Source organism: Mus musculus, chromosome 13, assembly GCF_000001635.26.
Source record: "Mus musculus strain C57BL/6J chromosome 13, GRCm38.p6 C57BL/6J".
In the NCBI taxonomy this organism is placed as follows: Eukaryota; Metazoa; Chordata; class Mammalia; order Rodentia; family Muridae; genus Mus; species Mus musculus.
In genome coordinates, this window is record NC_000079.6 from 110,179,130 (window position 1) to 110,203,421 (window position 24,292).

General features: G+C 39.9%; 1 protein-coding gene and 1 long non-coding RNA gene across 5 annotated transcripts in view; one reads left to right on the top strand and one right to left on the bottom strand.

The window, feature by feature from the left end:
• The window catches only part of Rab3c (RAB3C, member RAS oncogene family), a 226,810-nt gene that overhangs the window by 124,943 nt on the left and 77,575 nt on the right, over window positions 1-24,292 (bottom strand). For all 4 annotated transcript variants that reach the window (NM_001360099.1, XM_006517741.4, NM_023852.5 and 1 more), the window contains exon 3: window positions 1,850-1,968. In NM_001360099.1, the coding sequence (NP_001347028.1) occupies window positions 1,850-1,968 (119 nt within the window). The remainder of the gene's footprint in view (window positions 1-1,849; window positions 1,969-24,292) is intronic.
• Gm41057 lies at window positions 1,963-22,991 on the top strand. Its single transcript, XR_873948.2, has 3 exons — window positions 1,963-2,065; window positions 22,108-22,235; window positions 22,530-22,991. It is a non-coding gene; the product is annotated as a predicted gene, 41057 (long non-coding RNA).

Consider the following 24,292-nt stretch of genomic DNA (forward strand, 5'->3'; position numbering starts at 1 on the left):
GCTGCTACCGGCATTTCTTTTTAATGAGCTCAATGTATGTGTGTATGCTCTCTCAGGTGGAATAAATCTCACTGAAACAACTGTGTAAGCGGAGCTATGAACAAATAGCACCAGAACGCTAATGTATGAAAACTTAAGTCTGAAGCCTTTCTGTGTCCTTGCACTGCTCCCCACATTTCTAGTAGACTAGTCGATATCGAAATCACTGTTTTGCAGGACAATATATGAACCACAGCCATGGCTGGCCGTTAGGCAAATATCATGTAACTGTTAACTGAATGGTCCTCTGGGGACACAAATATCAATGCTGCTTTTATCAGGAACTAAACCCACATACAGATGTGTTTGTCTCTTGACTTTCTATCCTGTTCCATTTTACTGGTGTTTAGTTGGGCCTACCTTGAATTTATAGGCTAATTTGAAATTTTTCATTTTTATAATAGTCAATTCACTATAAAGAGGTTTTGTAAGTCTTATTCTATATCTCTCAAGTGAAGGATAACTACTTTTCATACAGGTTCTAAAGTTGGCTTTTAACGATTTATAACACTTTCTTTTTTGAGTTACTGTTGTCAATGGTATTACCTCATACATAGGACGTGTGTATGTGTATTTACATGTGCATGTGTATATGTGTGAGTGGATGTGTGCATATATATGTGTGTTTGTGTACACAAAAATGTGCATATGTGTATGCGTATATGTGTATGTATATGTGTATATACATGTGTGTATATGTGTATTGTACATGTGCATGTGTGTGTGCGCAGCTGTATGTGACAGATGTAGATGTCTTCCCAGAAGAACAGTAAGCATTTTCAAGAAACAACCTAGAACAAATTCAAGTTTCCAAACTCAGACCGTGATATGCTTATAGAATCAGTAGATAATACTATCATAGAAAATAAACATATATCTTGTTTGGTTTTGCAGTTTAGTGCCAGTCTGATACTTCTTATAGGAGAAGCTATGGCTGTTTACTATTTAAATGTGTTAACTACTCAAGCATCCCTGGTCACTACCAGTAGGAGGTTTATTCTGGAACTTTTTACAATGCCCCCCCCCCCCCACTTCTTTTCAGCCCTGTGTTAGAATTCATGACCATCCTCTAGATTCCTACTAATCTGGGAAACTAGGTAAAGGGACTCACAGCAGAAAGCCCCCTACTGCAAATCACCCTCATTATGGATACAAGTATTTTTGCAGGGTTTCATATAGCTGTGAGTCATACAGGTTCTGCCTGTAACCCTGCTTTTACACCAAGTCCTTTCCAGTGTTCTAGTTTGAATAACCTACTTAATAGAGCTGCCAGAGAAGGAACAAACAAAGGTTTCGTCCAAATTTCCAGAGAGCAGTGGTTTAGGTTCTGTGGGCCACATGGTGCCTGCTGTACCTGTTTACCTCTGTATTTGTGGATGTGAAAGCAGCATCACAGATAATAAAACAAAAAGATAACTCTAGCTGTGATCCAATAAAGTTTATTTAGTGAATATGTAAGCCAAGCTTGGTTCACCAGTCTTATTTTCCAGATCCCTACGTTAGATCAATAAGCTTCCAAATCATTATTTACATTTTCAAAAAAGTCGATAGCAGCACACTCAACTTTATTAAAGGAAGACTCAAGAGATGCAGAACACTGACATGAACAGGTTATCAGTGTGACTCCCTGCCAACCTCCTGGCAAAGGCTCTGAGCATAACCAACTTTTCCTTGGCTCAGGGCACAAGTGGGATTGTAGCTCATGATAAACATATATCGCACATTGTTCCATGACCACTGCTGTGCGAAGAATAGGTTGTCGAAAGGAAACCCATCACCATTTATCATGGCAGTATTTGCCCTAACTTACCAATCTTGTACAGCGTTGAAGGATTCTTCATTTGTGATGTCATACATTAAAATGAAGCCCATGGCCCCTCGATAGTAGGCTGTGGTGATGGTCCTGTATCTTTCCTGGCCTGCTGTGTCCTACAAAACAAAACAGTGATACCATCTCATAAATGAGGCAGAACACTTCAAGGAAGACATTGATAATCTCCAGAGCAGTCACAACAGTATCAAAAAGGTGTGTGTGATGTACAGGGTACAGATGTCTTTCCTTCCTAGCTCTGTTTCTTCTTCTCCCTACTGATGCTCACATGTCATCTCTGCAGTACTCTGAAAAATTCCTTCCCTCCCCTTCCTTCCTTCCATCCTTTCTTCCTTCCTTCTTTCCTTCCTTCCTTCCTTCCTCCCTTCCTCCCTTCCTCCCTTCTTTCTTTTATGAATAAATACTAACTAGCATAAAGTTAAAGAAAAGATTATATAACCTGAAATTGGTAGCTTGTGACGTACTTTAAAGCTAGAGGGATACCTTGGCTCCATTGCTATGCCTTTATTGTCTGTCCATGAATAACTAGCTGTTGTAGGGACAAAAAGAACATGTTATGCTTTTAAGGGGTTACAGTTCAATGCCAGCTTAATCAGCTGTGAGATGATAATAGCGTGTCTTCTTTAGTGTGTGAGTTGGGGGAGCTAATGTGTGCTTGAGTTCCTGTTCCTCTTTAATGTGGCTGGGATCGTGGACAAGTATCTACCCTGTGTAAGTTGAACACTTCCAAAGCTAAGCCAGGTGTTGGGGTTCCAGAGATTCTCATACAGTACAGGATAAAAACAAGAGCTAAAAAGGTATTGTTCCTGAGATGTCAGAGCTAACTTAAGATTGTAGATAAGAGACAAAAACAAACGTAGGTAGTCTTGTCTGCAAAAGTCATGACATGTGGAAGTGAAATCAGAACTCCAAGACCCACAAATCATTTAAAGAACTCTGATAACTATTATAAATGCAAAGAACTGGTTCTGCGGTTCACCCTGTGCCTCCTCATCCATTCTTTTAGGACTAGAGGCACACACACTTTGGCTTTTCTCTTTACCACTCTCTTTGGAGACCACATTCTATGTTCTTCTGCCACTACGGGTTTAGGGAAGAGTGATCCAAGGAGGCTGGGCTCAGAGAGTGAGCATCAGGGCAGCCATAACTCACTTAGCCAGCGTGTGACTACACAAAGCCGGCAAGAACACACGCTTCTCTGGAGAAGGAGAAGACTGGCCCCATGAAAGATCTTATTAGAGAAAATAAGGATCCAGAGATGGGATGAAACAAATGCGAATGTTCAAATGTTCAGCAATTAAGGAAACGTTGTAATGAAGCTTTCGGAGACATGCTTCCAGTGGCCGAAGACAACAGAAAAGCAAAGCATAATGGGAAATATGTGTGTACTGTGCCAGAGAAAAGAAAGATTAACATTTTTAATAGGAAAAGTAGTATTAAAATCATTAGGGAAATGTATATTCAAACTGTAAGTGACTAATTAGTGAGAAGTCACATTCTAACCATAATGATAGGAATAAAACCTCCCCAATTACTTTCTAATATAAAAGGGGTTTTTTTTGGCAATTATGCAAATATTTTATTGTGTTTTGCTTAATGTTTTATAACTATTATGAAAATGTAGATGCTGGGGATATTAACTATATATAATTGGAACAAATATAGAAACTGATTGAACAGAAAAAAAGCTAATATTGAGTCTTTTTGTGTGTTCTCAGAAAATAATGAACTTAATTTAGTTAACAATATTTGTAGCTATGAAACAAAGAAGAGAACACATATACAATTCCAGAGACAAATTCCCAGCGAGCAGGCTTTAAACAGCAAGGGATAATGAAGGATATGGCAGAATGATGTGTCCCCCTGGGGAGCAGAACCTCGTTACTAGTCAGATTATTTAAATCCTTTTCTACCTTCTTACTGATCCCATATTGTCCGGGACATATTGTGTGTGGATGCAACTTACCCTTACCCACACCCACTGTCCAGTACCTTTGGACAGTTTTCTTTTCTTTCTTGGCATAGATTGAATGCCACTGCTATAGACTGAGAATGTCAGGCCTGCTCTCTTCTCTGCACAACACACAGGTCTTATTTGTCATAGAGGAAAACTTCGAAATACTGGAGATGTGGAGAAAGGTGATCCAGACCCCTGACAACCACTTTCCCAAAACAGCCAGCTGATAGATATGTTGAAAACCCGTGGGTTTAACTCTCTGTCTTTTCTTGTGATCTTGTCTCCTTTTCACAGGATGTTAATTTTATTGTGATGGTAAAGCCATTTATTGTAGTACCTTAAAATGCATCAATTTCACACTGTGGTATTTTTTTTAAATTATTGAGAGAGAGAGAGCAAAACTCATGATTCCATTATACTGTAATTGAAATGGCACAGGAAGGTGTTCAAAGCACAGGGTTGAGTCACCATTACATATCAAAATTGGGGAAAGGGACAGACAGAGAAACAGCTTTCAAGAAAAGAAAAAAAGAAGAAGAAAGAAGCTTTCAGATAGAACTTAAGTCACAGCAAGGGGTCAGATCTCCAATATCATTATGACAGAATCCAGAAAAACAATCCAATTGAAAATATTTATCACTAAAGCATTCGGAGAGAACAATAAATTGTACCAAAGTAAGCAAGTGTAGTAAGAAGCACACATAGGAACCCTGCAAACTTTTACCCATTAGAAGAACTTTATTAGGCAGAACACCACTGTTCCAGAACTTTAAAAGATCGAAATTGTGAAAATATTTGCAAAGATCCAGGCATCATAGTGATTTAAGATTGTGATGGAGACATTTTACTAAGACATTTGATTTACCGACTGTTATGGATGGGCTACCTTGAAGATTTCTTTCCAGGCTCCGTGAATGTGACTTTATTTGAGAAAATGGTCTTTGCAACTGCAGTTAAACATATGTGATGTCATACAAGATTAGGTAGCTTTTACTCTCGTGACTAACACCTTCATAAAATGAGAAGACACGGGGGGTTGGAGAGATGGTTGATTCCCTTAAGTAGATATACTGCCCTTGCAGAGGACCTGTTAAGCTCCTCATACCATGTTGCACAGCTAAAAACTGCCTAGAACTCCAGTTCCAGGAGATATGATAGCTCTGGCCTTTACAGGAAATTGCATTTGCATACACATACCACTCCTACCACATACACACATAGAGACTCACACTCACACACTCACTCATATACTCACACACATACACTCACATGTGCACACATACATAATTAGCACAATTAAAAGGTATTAAAACAGAATGAGAGTCAAGAAAGCTGTAAAGGGGAAGAATGGGATTGGAACAGTGCATATGGAAGAGACATATGCCAAGAATCGCAGGCACTCTCTAGAGACCACAGGACAGGCAGGGAAGACCATCTCTCCTGCTGCAGAGAGCAAGGCCCAACCCATTTGTGACTGGTCAATAGGCTTCATGGGAAATGAATGCAGCCACTGATTCCGATCTCCCATCTTTATGAGCAGTGTGAAGACAATATAAATTTCACAGTTATCTATACAATCTTTAAGTTACTGCAGAAAAGTATTAAAGACAATTAAAGGTAGCCTTACACAGAAGTCTAAACATAGTCTCCCAGCGACATCAGCAAAGATATGATGCTAAAATACAGTATCGGGTTCTACTTAGGTAAAGTTAGTCATTTAAAGAGATGATTTGATAAATACCACTCTTAAAAAACTGGACTATTTACCTACCTACCTACCTATTCTAGTAATTATGTCCTATTAGAAAATGGAATAATGCTATTTGAAGTGACAAAAATTATATGTTCCTTCATGTTAGCAGTTTATTCCTAAATGATTGAGATACTGTTTAAGAATAAACAGTTAATGTCATAGCTGTGGACATTGAGGAACACATCTCCCTCAAATAGCAAAATAATGATTACACATCTCACTTTATGATATGCGACTGTCCCAAATTGTAGCTATTTTTTCATTCCTGCAAATAGACATGAAGCAGCATTCGATTTAGTCTTATGAAAATAGCAAACAATAATAGGAGTCTTAAATATTTTATGCTTTCTTGCTGCACACTTACTTGGGGAGTGAAATATGAACTCTTCCTTTACCACAGTTAGTCATCCGTTAAAAGAAAATTTACAAACCACTTCCCCTTGCTGACCTTGTGCAAGCAATCAGTGTGACTCCATTTACACACACTTTATTACATGCACATCTGTAAGAGGAACCCACATTGTGGAAGGGAGCAGTAATAAACTAGCTTCTAAACATGTATTTAATCAATCTAAGTGTTCTCTTAACCTACTATGGGGGATCTTATTGATGAGATTTAGCTTGCTATAATGTTTAGTTCTGAAATACCAAAACTTTCATTTTACAATGGCATCTACTTCAAAGTAAAGCCTAATAAATTCAGCCTGGGGCAGAAGGATAAAACTTGACCTATTATTTCATGGTAGTGTTGCCATGGCAATTCATCTTTCCTGGCAGAGAGGAACAGCCATATATAGCTCTTTTACAGGGGGGTCTTTGACTTTGCTGTCAATAATACCCTGACATAGCTCCTTAGTCCATGTTTCTGCTTATGGAACGCGGAGATATTTTTTTTTTTTTTTTTTTAGTAAACATAACTTAAATACTGGTACAAACTCACTCTGATTTTAATAAAATTCACAACCCAAACAATATAAAGGCATTTTTTTCCCTCATTCCATCTCAGGATTTTGTTTTCCATCTTGGTTTTCTGTGATCATTAACCACAAAGGCAGGGAGCCTCCAGTTTAACTTTCTTCTTAATTAATCTTTTTGACATACTTCTTCCCAGTGGGATTTTGATTATGTTCGATTTTTTTTTTAAATCCTGAGGCATAAATACATAAATGCAGGCAGCATATTCTCTTCCTTCATAGAACACAGCACAAAAGGCTAGCACCAGATCAAATGCTCGACGCTTACAGAGTAATGGGCTTTTCTGTGATGCCTTTACCTTAAACTTGGCTGCTAAGATGCAAAGCAACTCCTCACAAAGGATGGAGACTTTCATTCACAAAAGCCAAGAGTCTGGTTGATAGATGGTACCTACTCAAGCAATGGGGCTGTTGATCTGCATTGAATAGGAATAGTTGTTACCTGGAGGATAGCCGATTTGAGGAGTGGGAGGCAGAAAAAAGAAATCCCCATAGGTTACCATTATGGATATGTCCTTAAAGATTCCCCTGAATCAATAAACATCACAGCAAGGAGCTGTACTGAGACACATTGCCATTAGCCTACCTTCAGAAAGCTTGTTCCATGGATAAATGTTGAGAAATATAAGGTGTTATAATGGAGAAAAAGGAGGTTCCTTGGCACTGTTCAGGGAGTGACCTGTGTGGCTCCCGGAAGCTATTACACTGAAAACCAGCATTGTGTAGAAGGGCAATGTAGGTGCCCCAAAGAAGCCAGGAGAGAGATGAAACTCCACGTTTGCTTAGGCTGGTGGGCTATTCTCATCTGCCAATGCTCCTTCAGGCCTTCACAGGGAAAGGAGGAACAGAAAGTATGACTGGCTTCACAAAGCCTTCTTATTCTTATTCTCATTCTTATTCTTATTCTTATTCTTATTCTTATTCTTATTCTTATTCTTATTCTTATTCTTATTCTTATTCTTATTCTTATTCTGTCTTGTTTGTTTTGTGACTAGACGATCAGAACATGAATATGAATGCCAAACTGGGTATAAAACCGGGTGATTTCAAATAGATTCAATAATCCTGAGGTTTTGTTTTTAGATGGACATCATTTTTTCACTCTAATAGAAGTTTGAGGCTCTCAGCAACATTGAGCAAAAGGTATAGAGACTCAGTATACCTCCTTTCCCACACATGCCCAGCATCCACTGCTATAATGAGCCCCCTTAACCTGCAACAGTACCTCATTACAGTCAATGCACCTATACTGGCACATCATATCACTCAGTCCACATGACCTGAGAGTCACCTGTGATGCTATAGAGCCTACAGGACATACATGTAATAGTGCATGTCTACATGTATCATTACCTTAAATGTGTTTTCCACTCTGCCTGACCTCGTTTTAAATGTAAGACAAGACAGAAACCCACTTTGTGCCATGTGACACACAATGAGAATGGACCAGGGAGTGAGCACATTGACAGATGTTTGTCATTTATGTATTTCCCTCTCATGTTTCCCCCTACATTTTAGTCTAAAGGAACTCAGTGTTGGAATCGTGCAGAGATTTTGCCTGGCAGTTGAACGTTCACAGGGTTCTGAGAATGGGCAATATAAACCCAAACCCACTTTTTAGAGCAGACTTCATAATCTAGAAAAGAAGAAAAAAAAAAAAATCATTCAATTCATGACCTGAAACCAGCTACAATCTCAGGTAGTTAAATCCTTATGAGGCTTCATTTTCTGGCTGAATTCACGATACTGTTTACCTTCTTCGGGTTGTTGGGATGATTGAAAAGCATTTATTAACATAAAGGCTTCTGTGTGTATCAAGTGCTCAATACATGGAAATGCCCCAGGCCCAGCAGCAACCACAGCTGGAAAAAGCAAGGTTTGGTAGTCAGAACAACTGGAGTCCTCCCATACTTTTAGGATACACATGCAAGGTGGTTTTATAAATGTCCTTTTAACCCTTTGAAACAAACTTCTGGGTGTCAAAAAAAAAAAAAGAATAACAACACCTTATTCTGAGTAGAACCATAAGCATCGAATAAGAACAATTCTCTGTAAAGTAAAAGATAATAAAGCAAAATTATTAGCAGTCACATTAATAAGAGCAAAAAAGCTAAGCCAGGTGGCCAGAGCTCAACAGGAAATATGAAACTGGATACATCAAAAGAACATTACTCCTTACTCATCCATCCCCTAGAGGAGGAGAGAAAAGAAAGGGATTTTTCCTTCAGGAACAACCAGCATCTACATGCCCTCTCTTCCCTTCCCATCTGCCCTGCCATGAAGAGAGAACAGTGTTCAAAGATGAAATGCACAGTTCAACTCCTACCATGATGATTGGCTGGTACCGTTCACTCATTTCTCTAAAGACTTCTGCTCAATTTTATTTCAGCGATGACTATGATCTTTAATGAAATGAAGAACCTGATAGGTTAAATGAGTTCAAGACTCCAGTAGAATTTCCATATGTCAAACCACTTTGGCTGACAAGAAAGACTTAAAAATAAGCTTCGTCGGATGGAGGCAGTCTCTAAAATACAAAGAGAGACAATGGGAAATGAGCGAGGTGAAATCAAATGCTGGAGAAATAGAAGCCACTACAGCATCTCATGATGTACGGCCCATGGGAAGATGGAGCACACAGCAGGCAGTTGGCTGTGAGGCAGATGTGAGCAACATGAGGTTAACAGGATCATCTGGGAGTTACACTAAAAAGCCAAGCAAAAGAGCAATCTGAGAACCAGCTGGTGAGAAATTCTTGGCAGGACTCAGAAACAATATTACTGCTGTCTTATTTAATGTTTCTATGGCTGTGATAGAACACCATGACCCCAAACAACTTAGAAAGGAAAGGGTTTATTTCAGCTTCCAACTCTGAGGTAATTGTTTCTTGCTGACGGAAGTCAGGGCAGGAACTCAAGGCAGGAATGGAAGCAGAGTCTACAAAGAATGCTGCTTACTGGCTTGCTCCCTTTGATTTGCTCAGCCTGCTACCTTATGCCTTCCAGGACTACCAGACCAGTTGGGGCACCATCCCCTGTGCCCAATCATGAATTATTAAAAAGACACTACAGACTTGCTTATAGGCAGACCTTATAGGTCCATTTTCTCAATTGAGAGTCTCTCTTCCCAAATACTCCATATTGGGTCAAGTTGACAAAACACTAGCCAGTGTAAGTACTAACAATGATATAGGTCTAGAAAAATGACTCAGTGGGTAATGTGAGAACATGGTTTAGATTCTTAGCATCTACTTGAAAGTCCCACAGTCTTAGTGTCCTGCCTGTGATCCCAACACTCTGGAAGCAAAGACATGGGAAACATGGATCAAGTTAGCCACCCTGATTTGCAAAGTTGATGAGCTATGTGTGCAAGTGAGAGGCCTGCCTTGGTACATAAAGTGCTGAGCGTTTGATGATGGCACCAATCACACGTGTACACCCATGCACATATGTGCATGTCCAGATATGAATATACACACGTATGCAAAAACATGATGTCTAATTATCTTTAATGAGTGGCTTCAACACCTTATTTCTTTTAAAAGACCCTTTCAACTTATATTATTCAAAAATTATATTGAAGTTTTATGATAGCCAAATTAAAAGATATAAACACCAAAGGCAATCGTAAATCCTTCAGGACTCTCGTCTAAGTTGTTGAGTCATAATAACATATGAAAGAGCAGCATGCAGACTGAGCATGTCTCAGGCAGCCTGGGACATGCTCCCTTGGATCTGTTCTATGGAAAACATTTAGAGTTAGGCTAGGTTGCTCCTTAAACTCACACTGAAGACCAGAATGGCCTTGAACTCAGAGATTCACCTGTCTCTGCCTCCCTACTCTTAAGATTAAATGCATGCACCAGACCACCTTGGCACTTCAAATTAAGAAGAAAGGTTATCTAAGATATATAAAATTATTATTTATGGGGAATAAAAGGCATATGTATAAGCAAAAGTTTAAGTATATTAAAAGGCTTTCATAGAGAAAAGTTACCTCATAAAATTACAGCATTGCAAATAGAATAAATCAGGATAAACCATTTCCGGAAACATCTAGCAGCCCAGAAAAACATTTTCTCACATTTCAGTTTTACTGTCAACAGGATTGGTGGATTGGGAAACCAGGAAGGGTGTTAGTTTTCTATCACTCCAATCACCATTTTCATGCAAAGTATCTTTTTAGAGCTTGGGTGGCAGACAATGTGTTTTCTTACTCTTCAAACAGACCCTGCTGCCTGCATAGCTTGCCTAAAGAGTCAGAGCAGAGTAGCTGACACCTCTGCAGGAAATACCCAGGTATCTCCAGCTGGGTACCACACTGGCTGGTTATCCCAGCAGAAGGACCCCTCTGTGCTACTAAGGCTAGACTGGGACCCCTGTGTTCTTCCCTCTGCGCCAAGCCACAGGTTACAAGCTCAACCTGCTGAGTCATCTCACAGTTTGAGAGGCAGGCAGATGGGCAATAGTATAAAAGCTGGATTTGGTTAAATTCATCATCCTTCAAAGAAAGATGAAGGATGGATTTTGGCACCCAAAGATGTTGCAAGCTGCTGAAGAGTGACCAGGAGAAAAATTTAGCAATCAAGCACTAAATTTTGTTGTCCTCCTACTTCTGCTTTGCAGGGAAAGAGGAGGAGACCAACCCTTCTCACCAGTTTATTTACAAATTGCATTTGACAGCATGGTGGGGCAGTCTCAGAAGTTCTTCCTGAATAGGCTTGGTCACTGAATCTGGGAATCTGCATTTTCTCTAAGTAACCTTGGCCACTCTGGGTCTGACAATTTTACCAGTGCTGGGTAATGAAAGGGGCTACAGGACTGAACGATTTGTGTTAATAGTTCATCTCCGGGGTCTGAGCTGGTGACTTTGAGCAAATCAGCCAACTTCTCCACATTTTAGTCTCTTCAACTATCAAATGAAACTTTCGAAATAGAAAGTTATGGGTTGGAGAAATGGCTCGGAAGTTAAGAGCACTGGCTGCTCCTCCAGAGGTCCTGAGTTCAATTCCCAGCAACCACATGGTGGCTCACAACCATCAATAATGGGATCTGATGTCTTCTTTTGGCACAGGTGTACATATCAATAGAGCAGAGCATTCATACATAAAATAAATAAATAAATAAATAAATCTTTAAAAAAAAAGAAATTGAAAGTTTTGACAACCAAATATGTTGTCACAAGTAACTCGATTAGTTAGCCCAGGCCTCACAATTAATGATATACACAAGCAGCCTCCCAGATGTTTAATTTTCAGTATCTTTTTTCTCATAAGTGGTTTGAATTTTTAATATTCTTAGACACTTCATAGAATAATAAAAATATTAATGTGGACTCTAATTTGGGAATAATTTTTGCAAGACATGGCTATCAGTCATTAACAATCACTCCTTGAAAGATGACAGATAAGCAAATAAAGATGTTTTATAAATGGCTATACTTTCCTAAATAGCACTCCTTTTCTCAAATAAAATGAAAAGGGTGCTATGGTTGTCCTATTTGCTGATAGTTAATATGTTCTAAAAGCTCTTTCCTGCAGAAGACCCACTTGTGGAAAGATATACAAACAAATAAAAGGAAAGGTTGTAATGGGAAAAGACAGAGAAGGGTGACAGGGAAGGTTTCTGGAACCTTCTTCAGGATAGCCTTTATAAAGAGATGGAAACCTCCCCCCCCCCCCCCGCCCCCAGTGGTGACTGATTACAGAGATCATTGACTGAAGATCTGAACCTTTAAAAAGTATAGCATTTAGTGAACCAATAACTTGTTTAAAAGGAAAGTTAAATAAAAGGCGTCACTTTGGACTGGATGCTGGAGGCCAGCTTAAGACCATCCCTCCAAAGCATGGAGCTGAATCTGACTGATCCCTACCCTCAGTTAGTGTAAAATTAATGTTTGTTTTCGAATATGACCTACATGAGCTACCCCCAAACGCAAGAGGCTTTTAGACTTGGTCTCTTATTTATGTGTTTCTCTACATCATCCAATATTACTGGCACCTGACAATTTTTATTTAGATTTCTAAAAGTTATCTAAATTGCCCTAGAGATTCCATAAGAGTTTAAATAGGCAGCCTTTCTCATATTTGAGAGACAGACTGAATATTGCTTTCTAGCATCCCCCACCTCCCATTATTAACTGCACCACCCCACACAGGTACCAAGGGCACTGTGATAGCAAGAAGAGCTAGGCTGAGCAATGGGGCCAAACCCAGCCACAGGGCAGGAAAATAGCCTCTCAGGCATCAGCACAGAGACATGTAAAATTTAATTTCTCCCAAACCAGATACAAGTTAATTAATTTAGGAATCACGGGGCTCCTTTCCAAAGAGAAGAAGGGACAGAGAGGGGAACATACAGGGAACATTGGGGGTAATAGTGCTTTGGGATAAATTAAGTTATGCATCCTAATGCAAGAGTAGACGTTGCCAAGCTCTATTGCTCAAGTCCAGCTATAAGAGTCTTAATTTTCCTTTAAAAGAGGACTTCTATTAGCTTTACTGACAACTGTAGATGTCCATTAAAACATGCTTTGTTTTGTTTTGTTTTTTTTTTTAAACCAAGGATATTAAAGCCAATTAGATCTTACCTCCTATCCTGATTAAAGTATCCAGATTTCATGGTATAAAATTTGTCACCAACATTTTTAGTAGTTTACGGAAAAAAAGATAATTCTTTTTAGATGTCTGGAGGTTCCAGCTAGCACGAACACTGTAAAATTCTAGCCCAGAAACCAAAAGAATCTAGTTCTGACTACACCAGACGTGCCCTATAATTCTTAAAATGAAATTCAGTTATGAGAAGCTAATTTTTGTTACGAATGAAGTTTGCTCTACCTGCTTATAGAGTAAGAATGGTAAACAACAATCCTATGAAATATATAGGTAAGCTATTGCATATTTCTGCTCAGAGGACCGTGAGAGCCAAAATTCCCCGGAGAAGTGCCTTGAAATTCAATTTCATGTAACACATAATATGGAATCCTAAATAACCAGATGGATAAAAAATTAGGCAAGGTCTAGAAAGAAGTGTTTAATCATGGAAAAGCAATGCCTTTCTGTAGATGACAGTGATAGGTGACTTGCTTGCTTTTACAGGGAGTGCAGTAAGAAGAAATCCACAGTTAGTTTCCAATCAGGGGGCTCTCTGACTTGGCAACTCCAGTTTCTAGGGGTTATTGCACAAATTTGTAGGTAGCGTAACAGTGTGGTGAAGTATTAGAGTGGATTCTCCTCATTCAAACTGGGACAGATGTCCAATCAGAGAGTCAACATAGGTCACAACACCAGACACGCTGTCTCCCCCTTTGATCTCTGGAAATATGACAACCAAAATATTCAGGGAAAGACAAGACTGTTCTAATGGCTCTTCACTTTGTCCAGACTTAAAAAAAAATTAATTTTGAATATTAAATGAGAAAAGAAGGTCACTGGCAAACATACCCAGGAGATAGTGTTTTATATTTTCTCTGTATCTTTTGCTACAAAATTCTCAGCATCTTTCAGAGCTCTGTATGTAAAACTGTATTCATCTCTTTAACCTTCTCCCTAAATAAGGAGAATTCTTCCCTACTCAAGAGCTAGAGATGGCTACAGGATTCATTTGCTTCCACGATACTTCAATTTGGAGGCCTTGTTACTTTTCCTTATCAGAATATCCCAGCAGGCTCACTTAAGCATTATAGGTCACACATTACATACAGACTCCTAGGCATGTGCAGTTAGCCAAGGAGGTCCCATCACTCTATAGTCTGCACAGTTATCACATAGCCCAGCTCATTCCCGTTTAAATACCAAAATGTGCTTTCATAAAGAAATTGATGTCAAGATGTGTCTACTGAAAGTAAAGTAGCAAGGATTAAAACATCATTGAGCATGAGGAAGCAGCGGACTGAAATAGGCAGTTCAGATAAAGTAGAGCAAAGTCAGGAAGGAAGGGCAGGGAAGGCTGTGGTCTGGGTACCAGGAACTCTTTTCCCCAGCCTCAAATCGTCCAAAAACTAGATGTTAGATGTGGTCACTTCATCTTGTCAGTTTCCTTGATTAGGAAAAGACATGGTTGAGTAGTGTATATTTCAAGCTCTCTATCTGTCACATCTGGAGAATTCTTTTGGTTGAGGCTTTTGAAAGGAATTGATCTCCGGGGACAATTGACATTGATACTATTGGGTCCCTGTAGAGCTCTTTTGGAGGATTCATTTTTAAAGGTCTTATAGTTTCGGTGCAATGATCAGCAGGCTTTACTAAGCACAGGAACATCTTAAAAGTAGCAATCCCTACAATCCCCACTGATGACTAACTGAGCAGGTTGCCATAGTCTTGAATACCTATGATTGCTAGATTCCTTCAAGAAACTACAGCAGGTGTGGGACATAAAACCATGCCAGGACGTTTGGTAAGGTAAAGCTGGTTGAGACCTGGAGACTCGGTGGGCACACACCTGAGGCACACGGGACTCCTAGCTTCCTGTCAGACTTGGAGCACGTGTCATGTTGCTCACATATAAGAAATGTGTCCTATGGTTACATAGGTGCAAAGCAGAGTTCTCCGTGCTAATGAGGAACCTGCAGGCCTAGAGGGCTTAGCCAATAAGCTTCCTTCCCTTCCCAGACATCGCTCCCTGCAACAAGATTTTTAATCTTAGGCCCAGTTTAAGAAGTTAGGTATGGTTTTATGAATCCATTTTCCACCATAACAATAAACTATTCAGAACCATGAGCTCTTTTCATCAAGATCCACTATGATGAACCTGGGGAAGGCCTTTGTCTACAGAGCTGCATCTTTATCCTCTTGTAGAAGGGCTCTCTGCACTTCCAGACACAACTGCCACCAAGCCTGCCTCCATCAAGCTAAGGACAGCAATCACTTGCTAGGACAAGCCTGAGCTCCCCCTCACCCCACCCCAGCCCTTCCCAGGCAGCATTTCCACACTGCTTTCCCACCCTGGAGCTGTGTCTCAGCACTTCTCTACAGCCTGGCACCTGCCCAGGTAGCAGCGCAGGATAAGCGCAGTCAAACTCCAGTGGTGGAGTAGATGCAGATGGACAAGCAGGTCCTTTATGGACCTCACCTTAGAGCCAGTGGCTTGAAAGAACTAATCAATTTCTCTAAATTACCACTTAGTGTTGAGAAGCTGCTTCAAGAGGATGTTACGTCACAATGACCGATGCAAATACAAATGTCTGGCTACAAACGAATAACTTGGGTGTACATCAGGCTACTCAATTTGAAGGCCACATATTTCTAAGTCATCCCTTTCTTTCTTTACTACAAATTCTTTACATTCATCCTCCTCGTAGAATCTCACGTTCAGTTACTCTATACGTCATGAACGCTTATCAAAACACCAGGAAGGTTATCCTGAATTTTTGTTTTCTGACAACAATTCCAGGTCTGTAATTCTTCTTGACCTTCAGGATCAAAGCAATGTAGAAAGTCTATGGTACAACCACTTAGTATTGTCAAAGTATATGAAACTGGATATTGGAAAAGAATATGCAAATATTAATAGTCTTCTCCATAGGATTCCTTATGGGGGTTAACTTTCTGCGTGTTCCTATAAATCGTCTTCTTTGTTTTTAACAAAAGCGATTAGGTTCTACCATGACCGTCTCTTCAGAAAGAGAACAAAGGAAAATGAGAGGGAAGAAACCATGGAAAGGAAGGAGATGAAAAGGAGAAAGATGTGGAGATGGTGTGTGTGCTGTGATGAGAGAGTGACAGGGCTCCGAGAGAAGGGAGACAGAGAAAGCAGACAGAAGAAAGAGATTGAGAGAAAGGAGTGAGAGGAAAATTATAAGCAGGAAGGAGAGATGGCAAGAAGCAAAGAAAGAAGGAGGGGGGCAAGAAATGGGAGGAAGGAAGAGAGGGAGGAAGGGGAAACAGAGAGGCTTGCACAGAAAGCAGAGAGATGAAGAGGAGGGACTATGTAGTAAGCGCTCCAGCAACATCATTCTAGGCTGGGAAGTTACAAATCTCTATGTCAGTATGGTCCCCTGAGCTACTAGATGAAGATAGGTGAAGCCCCCTTTGCAGGACCAAAGAATAACCTAACGTACACATGATGAGAAAATGTGGTCTCTTTGGGATCTACAGCTAGTTTGCCTGAATAGTGCACAATTTGACTGTATGGTCGTATCACTTGAACTGTGGTAGATAACCATGTAAGCTGTCAGGAATTGAGTGAAATACATCATCAGCAGCATTTTTTTAAAGTAACAGGATTGGACAGAAAATATCTCAGTTTATTATACACAGCTATTATTTTGTAAGGATTTTTTTCTCTCTGTGTAAGTTGATTTGGATATATATATAAAATCACACACATACATATTTGATCATTAATTGAGGTCAGAAAAATTTGAAGCTATTCCTGGTCCCTTGGAAGTCATGAGTGCCCCACAAAGAACAAAAAGCCAGACTAGGCTAGACTAGATTTGGATATAAGAAAAAGAGACCACTCCGGCCCTGTGATGACAAGGACAAGGGTTTCTGCCCAGTGCAGAACTGGAATCCACAGAACAATGAATGGACTACCTGAGCAGAGGGAGTTGACAAGTGTGATTCTATTAGGAGTATCTAGACAGGGGCATCATCCTGGGTCATTGAGGAGTCTAAGCTCATCGAGATACCACAAATGTCCTTCAGAGGAAGGGAGACAGCCATGAAAGCCAGAAATATGACAATCATACAAATGGAGGGAGGATCAGACTTGAAGAGTCCAAGAGCCCAGGAAAGCAGGTTGGTGTCTGAAGATGGCATTCTCCTTGAGATATCCCAGAAAGAACATGTACCTGCATGTCTATCTTGGATTTCCCACCTCCAAATTGTCAATATGATAGGGTTTAGTATTTAAAGCCACTGAAATTTGGATTAATTTCTTACACAATACAACAAACATAGAGTCTTTAAGAATACATTTTATAGGAGGAAACTAAAAGCTAAAAAGTAAGTGTTTTTGTGTTGTTGTTGTTTTTTGTTTTTTCTTTTGTTTTGTTTTGTTTTGTTTTGTTTTTCCGAGACAGGGTTTCTCTGTTTAGCCCTGGCTGTCCTGGAACTCACTCTGTAGACCAGGCTGGCTCTCAGAAATCCGCCTGCCTCTGCCTCCCGAGTGCTGGGATTAAAGGCATGCGCCACCACCGCCCGGCTAAAAAGTAAGTTTTTAAAAGAAGCAGCAACAATATGCTAGAGGGAAGAGCTAAGTTAACTAAAGTGTAATGGAAGAGGTGCCAAGGGACATTTGAAGTAAAGTTGGTAATATATAAAGAATGACAAATGTGATGTCAAATGTGATGGAAGAGGAAGTGTAAGTATTCAACTGAAAGCCGGTAAAAGGCAATTTCTCTCTGTTATTGGTAGGTCCACCCTTAGAGGATGATGTAGGCTAAGGAAAGAATGCCTAGGCATATTATGGTAGACCAGCCATAGAATCTTTTGGTAAATATAAGCCTTTAAAATCCACTTCTAAATTCCTAAGGGTTTTCCTTTAGTACAGTTGAAAAGAAAAAGGAATGGAATAGTAGTTTCAGAAAAGTTGTCTCAGAGGTAATCCCATCAAACAATTTACTATTTGTGTTTTTTTTTTCCTAAGTATGATATTGATAAGGTGACTTTCTTTTGGGTTTATTGCTTATGTTGGAATTCAATGCCATTGTCACCTCAATGTCACTTCATAAAGAAGTAGTAGGTATGGAACAAACCCCAGCAGAACAAGAGATGACATAAGTCTCCTCCATTACATTTCATGTTCCTTGCAGGTGGGTGCCTAAACTAATTTGTGCTGTGTAACATAATAATGCTTACAATTTGTTGACTGCTCTATTGTACACATGCCATCATATTAAATTCAGTCAGTTCTACTGTTGTGTGATATTTGCATTACAAAGCTCAAGGTAGCTAAACCTGTTGCTTATCATCTAAATGAAACTCCTTGACTTCAACTTCTTGGTGATTTACAAACAAGGTCAATTTACTATTTGTAAATTATTTTATTTTGGTAAAGATGCATTCATGGTTTAGATTGTTCACATAATAACACATTGATTCTTCATGAATATATTATCTAAATGTTTAAGGATTTGTTGAATAGTCTATTGCCTATGCTTTAAGATGCATTGCAATAAATAGGCAAAGGTCTGCATTCAGAGTTATAATTATATTTCATATAGAACTTTATTTGACTCTCACTTTTATGTTACATGCAATTTTAATTTTAAATATTCAACTCTTGTAGAGACATTTTCATGTTATCTACAGCAGATGGATCTATAAAATGGGAATCTTGCAACAGGCAAATTTATATTTCGACCTTGAAGAAGTACTATTTATTGCTGTAGCTACAGTTTAGTCTGTGATTTCTAATCTAAAGTGCATTTGAGTCCAGGAATCTTCCGAACACTATCACATCTGTGCAAAGATCCTGTGGATTTTTTACTATTTACTAGTCAGCAAGCAGCACCCTGTATTGGTGGCTCCCCAATAAGCTCTGGTTTTCAGGTATTTCCCTATTTGGGAGAAGAACCTTCTGCTTGCTCTTGAACAAAATAAAAACTAACTCCACTGTATGTTCACCCCAACATAGCTTCTTTTAGAGCCGAGTTCCTCCCCTCCTCCACCCCACCTCCCGCCATACCTCCTCTCGGAATCTAAAATCTGATAAAAAAAAAAACAAAAACAAAACAAACAAAAAAAAAAACCCTTAAACCAGGCCTACAAGGGAGTGTGAGATATATATCCTCCTCTCTGTCTTTCCTTTGTGCCACATTGATTTCCTCTCTAGCCTTGAACAACCCATATGTGATTAGAAATTATGCAAACACACTTAAATGGCTCCATTCTCTATTTTTGTGTTTCCTGAGTAAATCTTCCGGACAGGATCAAGAGCACTGTTACACAATAAGTTAATTATAGAACATGGAATTTCTTTGTTTTCTTCTTTCTCTTTGAGTTGGGTACTTATTTTTGGATTATTATCTCCATTTATACCCCATTTATATAAGCCAAAAATCCTTAGGGGATATTTTCTAACATTCATATAATTAATATTTCCTAAACACTGGAAAAAAATTTTAACTATCCCATAAAGCAGATTATCCCTAGACCATTTGCTGAGGGGAAGGAGGGTTATTCAGTGACAATTACCTTTGGTTACCCACTGTTCAGTTTTTAGTTAGCTTACATTTAGCTCAAGTCTAGCTAAATCATATCAGAAAAGAAACTGTGACAAAGAAGAAGCCAACTGAGGTGCAGTCTCCATCCACCTGTCTACCATGCACTGCTACTAGGAATACAAAATGGAACTTGGTATGAAATCAATCCCGGTGTGGCTCCTTCTCTTTTGAAACTTGGCATAAAATATGGTTTGGAGAGCGAATGCATATTCTAAGAAGACAGCAGGCTATTTTCGTGTCTAGTGGGTGGGCAAATGAACCACAATCATTTCCAGAAGGGCTTTAACTCCTGGAGGCTGACAGGATGCTTCTCTTCCCAACTAACTGCTGAAGTCAACCAAAGCAGTCACAATGTCAGTATCGGTCACTGGGGAAGCTGGGCGGTTCAAGTTGTTAGCAACATAAAAAGTCTTTGGGTTCTTGGCCACTGAGCTAGAAATTATTTTGAGACTTAAAACTGAAAGATTTTTTTCCCAACTCTATTTTGAGGATTATTGGACTTCCACCAAAACTGGTGTGGTTGTTGGAAAGATCTTGCATACATTAAAATTTCTACCTTCCTCCAATTGACTATGGTAGCAGTATTTGTCCTTTGCCAGATAATTAGATGGGCAAAGAGGTGACTGCTACTTATAAATATCTTTCCAGGTCCAACATATTAACAGGTGTCTTCTCTTTTTCACTGCTATTGTCTGATTAGGGCAGCTGGCCCCTGAATTAAACTTGATTGTGTGCGTGTGCTGTGTGTGTAAAGGAGATGTAGGATTTGGGGGTGGGGCATCAGTAAAGCAAGTAGACACAGGCAAGTAGCACTGCCTAATGTCACAGTTGCCTTGCAGGCCTTGGCATCGTGGTCCTTAGCTTTACTAATGCTGTAAAGCTCTTGGCCTTGAGTATTCCCCGTGAAGGTCTTTTGAGTATCAGTATCCTTGGATCTTGGTGGAGACCAGTGTTAACAGGTCAGAGCTCAGTCTGAGGTCTGAGACCTTGGCCTTGAAGACTTGCTCTCCTGCACTTGTCTGGTGATCAGGCCCTGCAGGCTTTCTTCTTAGGCTCCTTGCGGGCTTTGGCAGCTCTCTGCTCTCCTTCATCCATCTTCTCTTCCTTTTCCTGCCCAGATAGCATTGGAAAGTCTTCAGATGCAGGCATGCAACTGAAGACATGCAACCAGGAAGGGATGCCTGATCCCTTCTCCAGCTTGGTGGCCATTGCCAGATGTCTTGTAGCTCCTGCCTCTTTCCAGACTACAGTCAGGAAGGAGGAATATGTCAGGGGACCCCCCCCCACACACACACACCAGTGGACAGCTCAGGAACTTGGCTCCTACACAGAACAAAATCACTCAGGCATGACATTGCCAGAGGGAGGGGAGGCAAGTTTAGTGACAGGCCAACAGTGCACATCTGGATCTTTATCTGTCATAAAGAAGTTGTTGATGAACTGTGCTCAGAAGTTAGGGATGGAGGTGGTAACCAGGATACAAACTGGACTCTTCCAGATTGTAGCATTGGAAATTGTAAGATAGGAGCTATTAGATTTGTGTGCATTTCTTAATTGACTTCTTAAGATGACAAGCTGCCTCCAAGTACTCTGCCTCTTTTAATGATCAAACCTCCATAATGGCCCCCACTTTTCAGCCGACAGTCACTTGTCAAGGTTCCCCTGTTGTTGTTCCTGCCTGTCCTTTGGTCTATTGTCTTCATGTTTCCATCTCAACTTGTACTACTGAATGTAAGCAAGAAAAGACCATTCCAAAAAGACTTTTATTGAGCTGAAGTTACAACATAAGTATAGAGAGTGCAAGAAATGTTTCCCAGCCAACTGAGTTTAGCCAGCATAAGTGGCCTGTTTGTGCTGCCCAGGAAGGGATGTTTGGACAAATCTATTGGCTTGGAACAATCACAACTCTTCATTTTGGAGAGATCAGATCATGGTACACACACATGCATGCACACACACACACACACACACACACACACACACACACACACACACACATTTATCTCATAGCACTAATCAGTATCACTAAGGCTGGTGTTTTGGAATAACCACGGCCTTCCTGCTTAGCACACATCACAGTAATTCCTTCATCAGGGAAAGGCTTTCAAGGTGGAAATGGTTATCCACTCAGCTTTATGCCAATAAAAAAGATCTAATAGAGAGAATTTCAAAAAGCATTGTTTGGCTATACCTTCAGGAGCCTGGGCCATCTACAACCTTCAGTATAGATATCTCAAAGAAGCCATGGGGTATTAAAGATGAACCTGCATAAGAACAGTCCAGCTGGTTGTTAGACTAATAGTCCCTTTGCTTAAGGCACATCAACGGAGAGTAAAATGAAGGATTAAAAAGTAAATTACCCCATCTTCGGTGTCTTTTCTTACAGGAACATCAATATTAGATGGAGCGCTTTCAACATCAACTCAATGAACTTATTTTCAACACCAATAGGACTTCTCCCAGATGCTGTCACGGCTTTAACAGTGCACTGCACCTGCCCGATGCCAACGAGAGGTGTGACCCCTTCATTGATCTCAGCTCCTCAGTCCTTGGGCTACCTACTCCCCATTTACCTGTAGAGACTTTTACTTCTCAAAAAAAGAAAAGTATAGACCTACTTTAAAACTGTATCCAGATTAGATATTTTTTTTCTTAAAGGAAAACGTGTTATTATGTTGGTGAAGAGAAACAGAGATTCTAACCAACCACATCCAGCATGCCCCTCTCCTCAGCTTACTCCCTTCTCCCACTGTTGACATGATGCCTCAGGTTCCACTATCACATTCTCTCTCACATTTCTTCCCACAGCTTTCCATCTTACAACCACTTTTCCAAGTTGGCTTCATGGAGAAGTGATGATCTTCTTGGCAGTTCAGATACTATGATGTCAAGTGGTAAAAATGGAACATTAGGAAACTGGAAGTCTGGTGTCAGCAGTACCAGGAACTTCTGTGTGGTCTCTAGTGTGCCTGGAGTGCTCTGGTCTCCTCTCCCACCTTGCAAAGAAAGAACCAGGGAGGTCCAAGGCCTCTTCTGTGGACTCAGTGGTTCCTTGGAGTCAGGTGGGTACATCCTCTGTCATTCTGTGGTGTGGTTTTATCTAACATCCTCTTACTCTGTGACAACCTTTGATGGGGGTAGTGTTAGTGAGTGCCATTGGAGAAGGTAATAGCACGTGACAAATTCATGATCTTCTAACAAAATATGGAGATGCTCCATCTGTACCCTGGCTACTTTGAGCTTCTCTTTCCGAGGTTAAGATCCCACTTTCTGTCCCTCAAGCTTTGTTTGTTCCTTTGAGCCTTAAGGGATGCTAATACAAATCACAATAATATATGCACTAAATTTAAAAGTCATATTATAAAAACGTAACACTCAAGGAATGTTCCAATACTCTTTGAAACCTCAGTCGTCTTGACCCTTGTATTTCTCAATAATACTTTTTTTTGAAATTTCTAAATAGTCAGTGTCATGTTTTCATAGGAGCCTCACATAACATCCTACCCGCCCCCATTTCCTTGACTTGCACAGTCCCTTTGACAACCACCTCTGAGTCTTACCCTTCAGACCACTTTAGTTATATGCGTGTCATTTGAAATTTTAAAATTAAACTTGCTCCTGTAGTCAGACCATTTATATTCTTGCAATTTGTTGACACAGGTGGTCTACTATATCCAGGTTGCTCCCCATCCCTGCCAGACTTCCAACTCTTAGGTCATGTTCTTTTATGTCCCTTTTTGTCCTTTTTCCAGCTCTTTTCAGCTTCGATACCATTCCTCATATTTATTGTAAAATTACATCATTATTTATTTGTTTGCATGTATGCATGTGTGTTTGCCATAGCATGTGTGTTTGTGAAGGGGTCAGAGGATAACCTGTGGGACTTGGTGCTGTCCTTTTATCATGCAGAGTCTGGGCAATGATCTCAGGTCATTGGGTTGGCAACAAGTGCTTTTACATGGCAAGCTACCTCACCAGTCCAATGGTGATTTTCAATGTCTTTGTCCTACTGTGACTGACTGCTTCTTAATGCTTCCAATGCTATGTGTTAACTCAGACTATAATTATTCCAACCTGGACTGAAATATTCTTTCATACGTGACTTTAACTACAAACCAATTTCTCTTCAATTCACATTTTAGCCATAAGTATTTTCACAGATCATCCTTACAAAATCACGTTTCCACATTCCTCTGAAGACAGCTTCTGAAGATCACCAAAGCCCATGGCTGTTGTACTGTGTGTGTGTGTGTGTGTGTGTAGTGTAGTGTATTACTGTCATGATATTCTGCCCATAACTGAAATTTTTTTCCACAGAATAGAACAAGACTCCCTGAGAAGAGGGCATTTAGTGAGTGTATTTACTATAGCATCCCTGTTTCTTGAACTCAAAAACAAAAACAAACAAAAATTCATGGTAGATACACAACAAATGCCTAAGAGATCTATTAATTAATTGGATAAATGAGTGTCATAGCTGATGTTGTAAAGTGGTTCCTCAGAGATATTTTATCCCAAGCTGTTTACTTTCTACTCCTCAGAAACATGAAATCATGAATATGTTGCCTTTT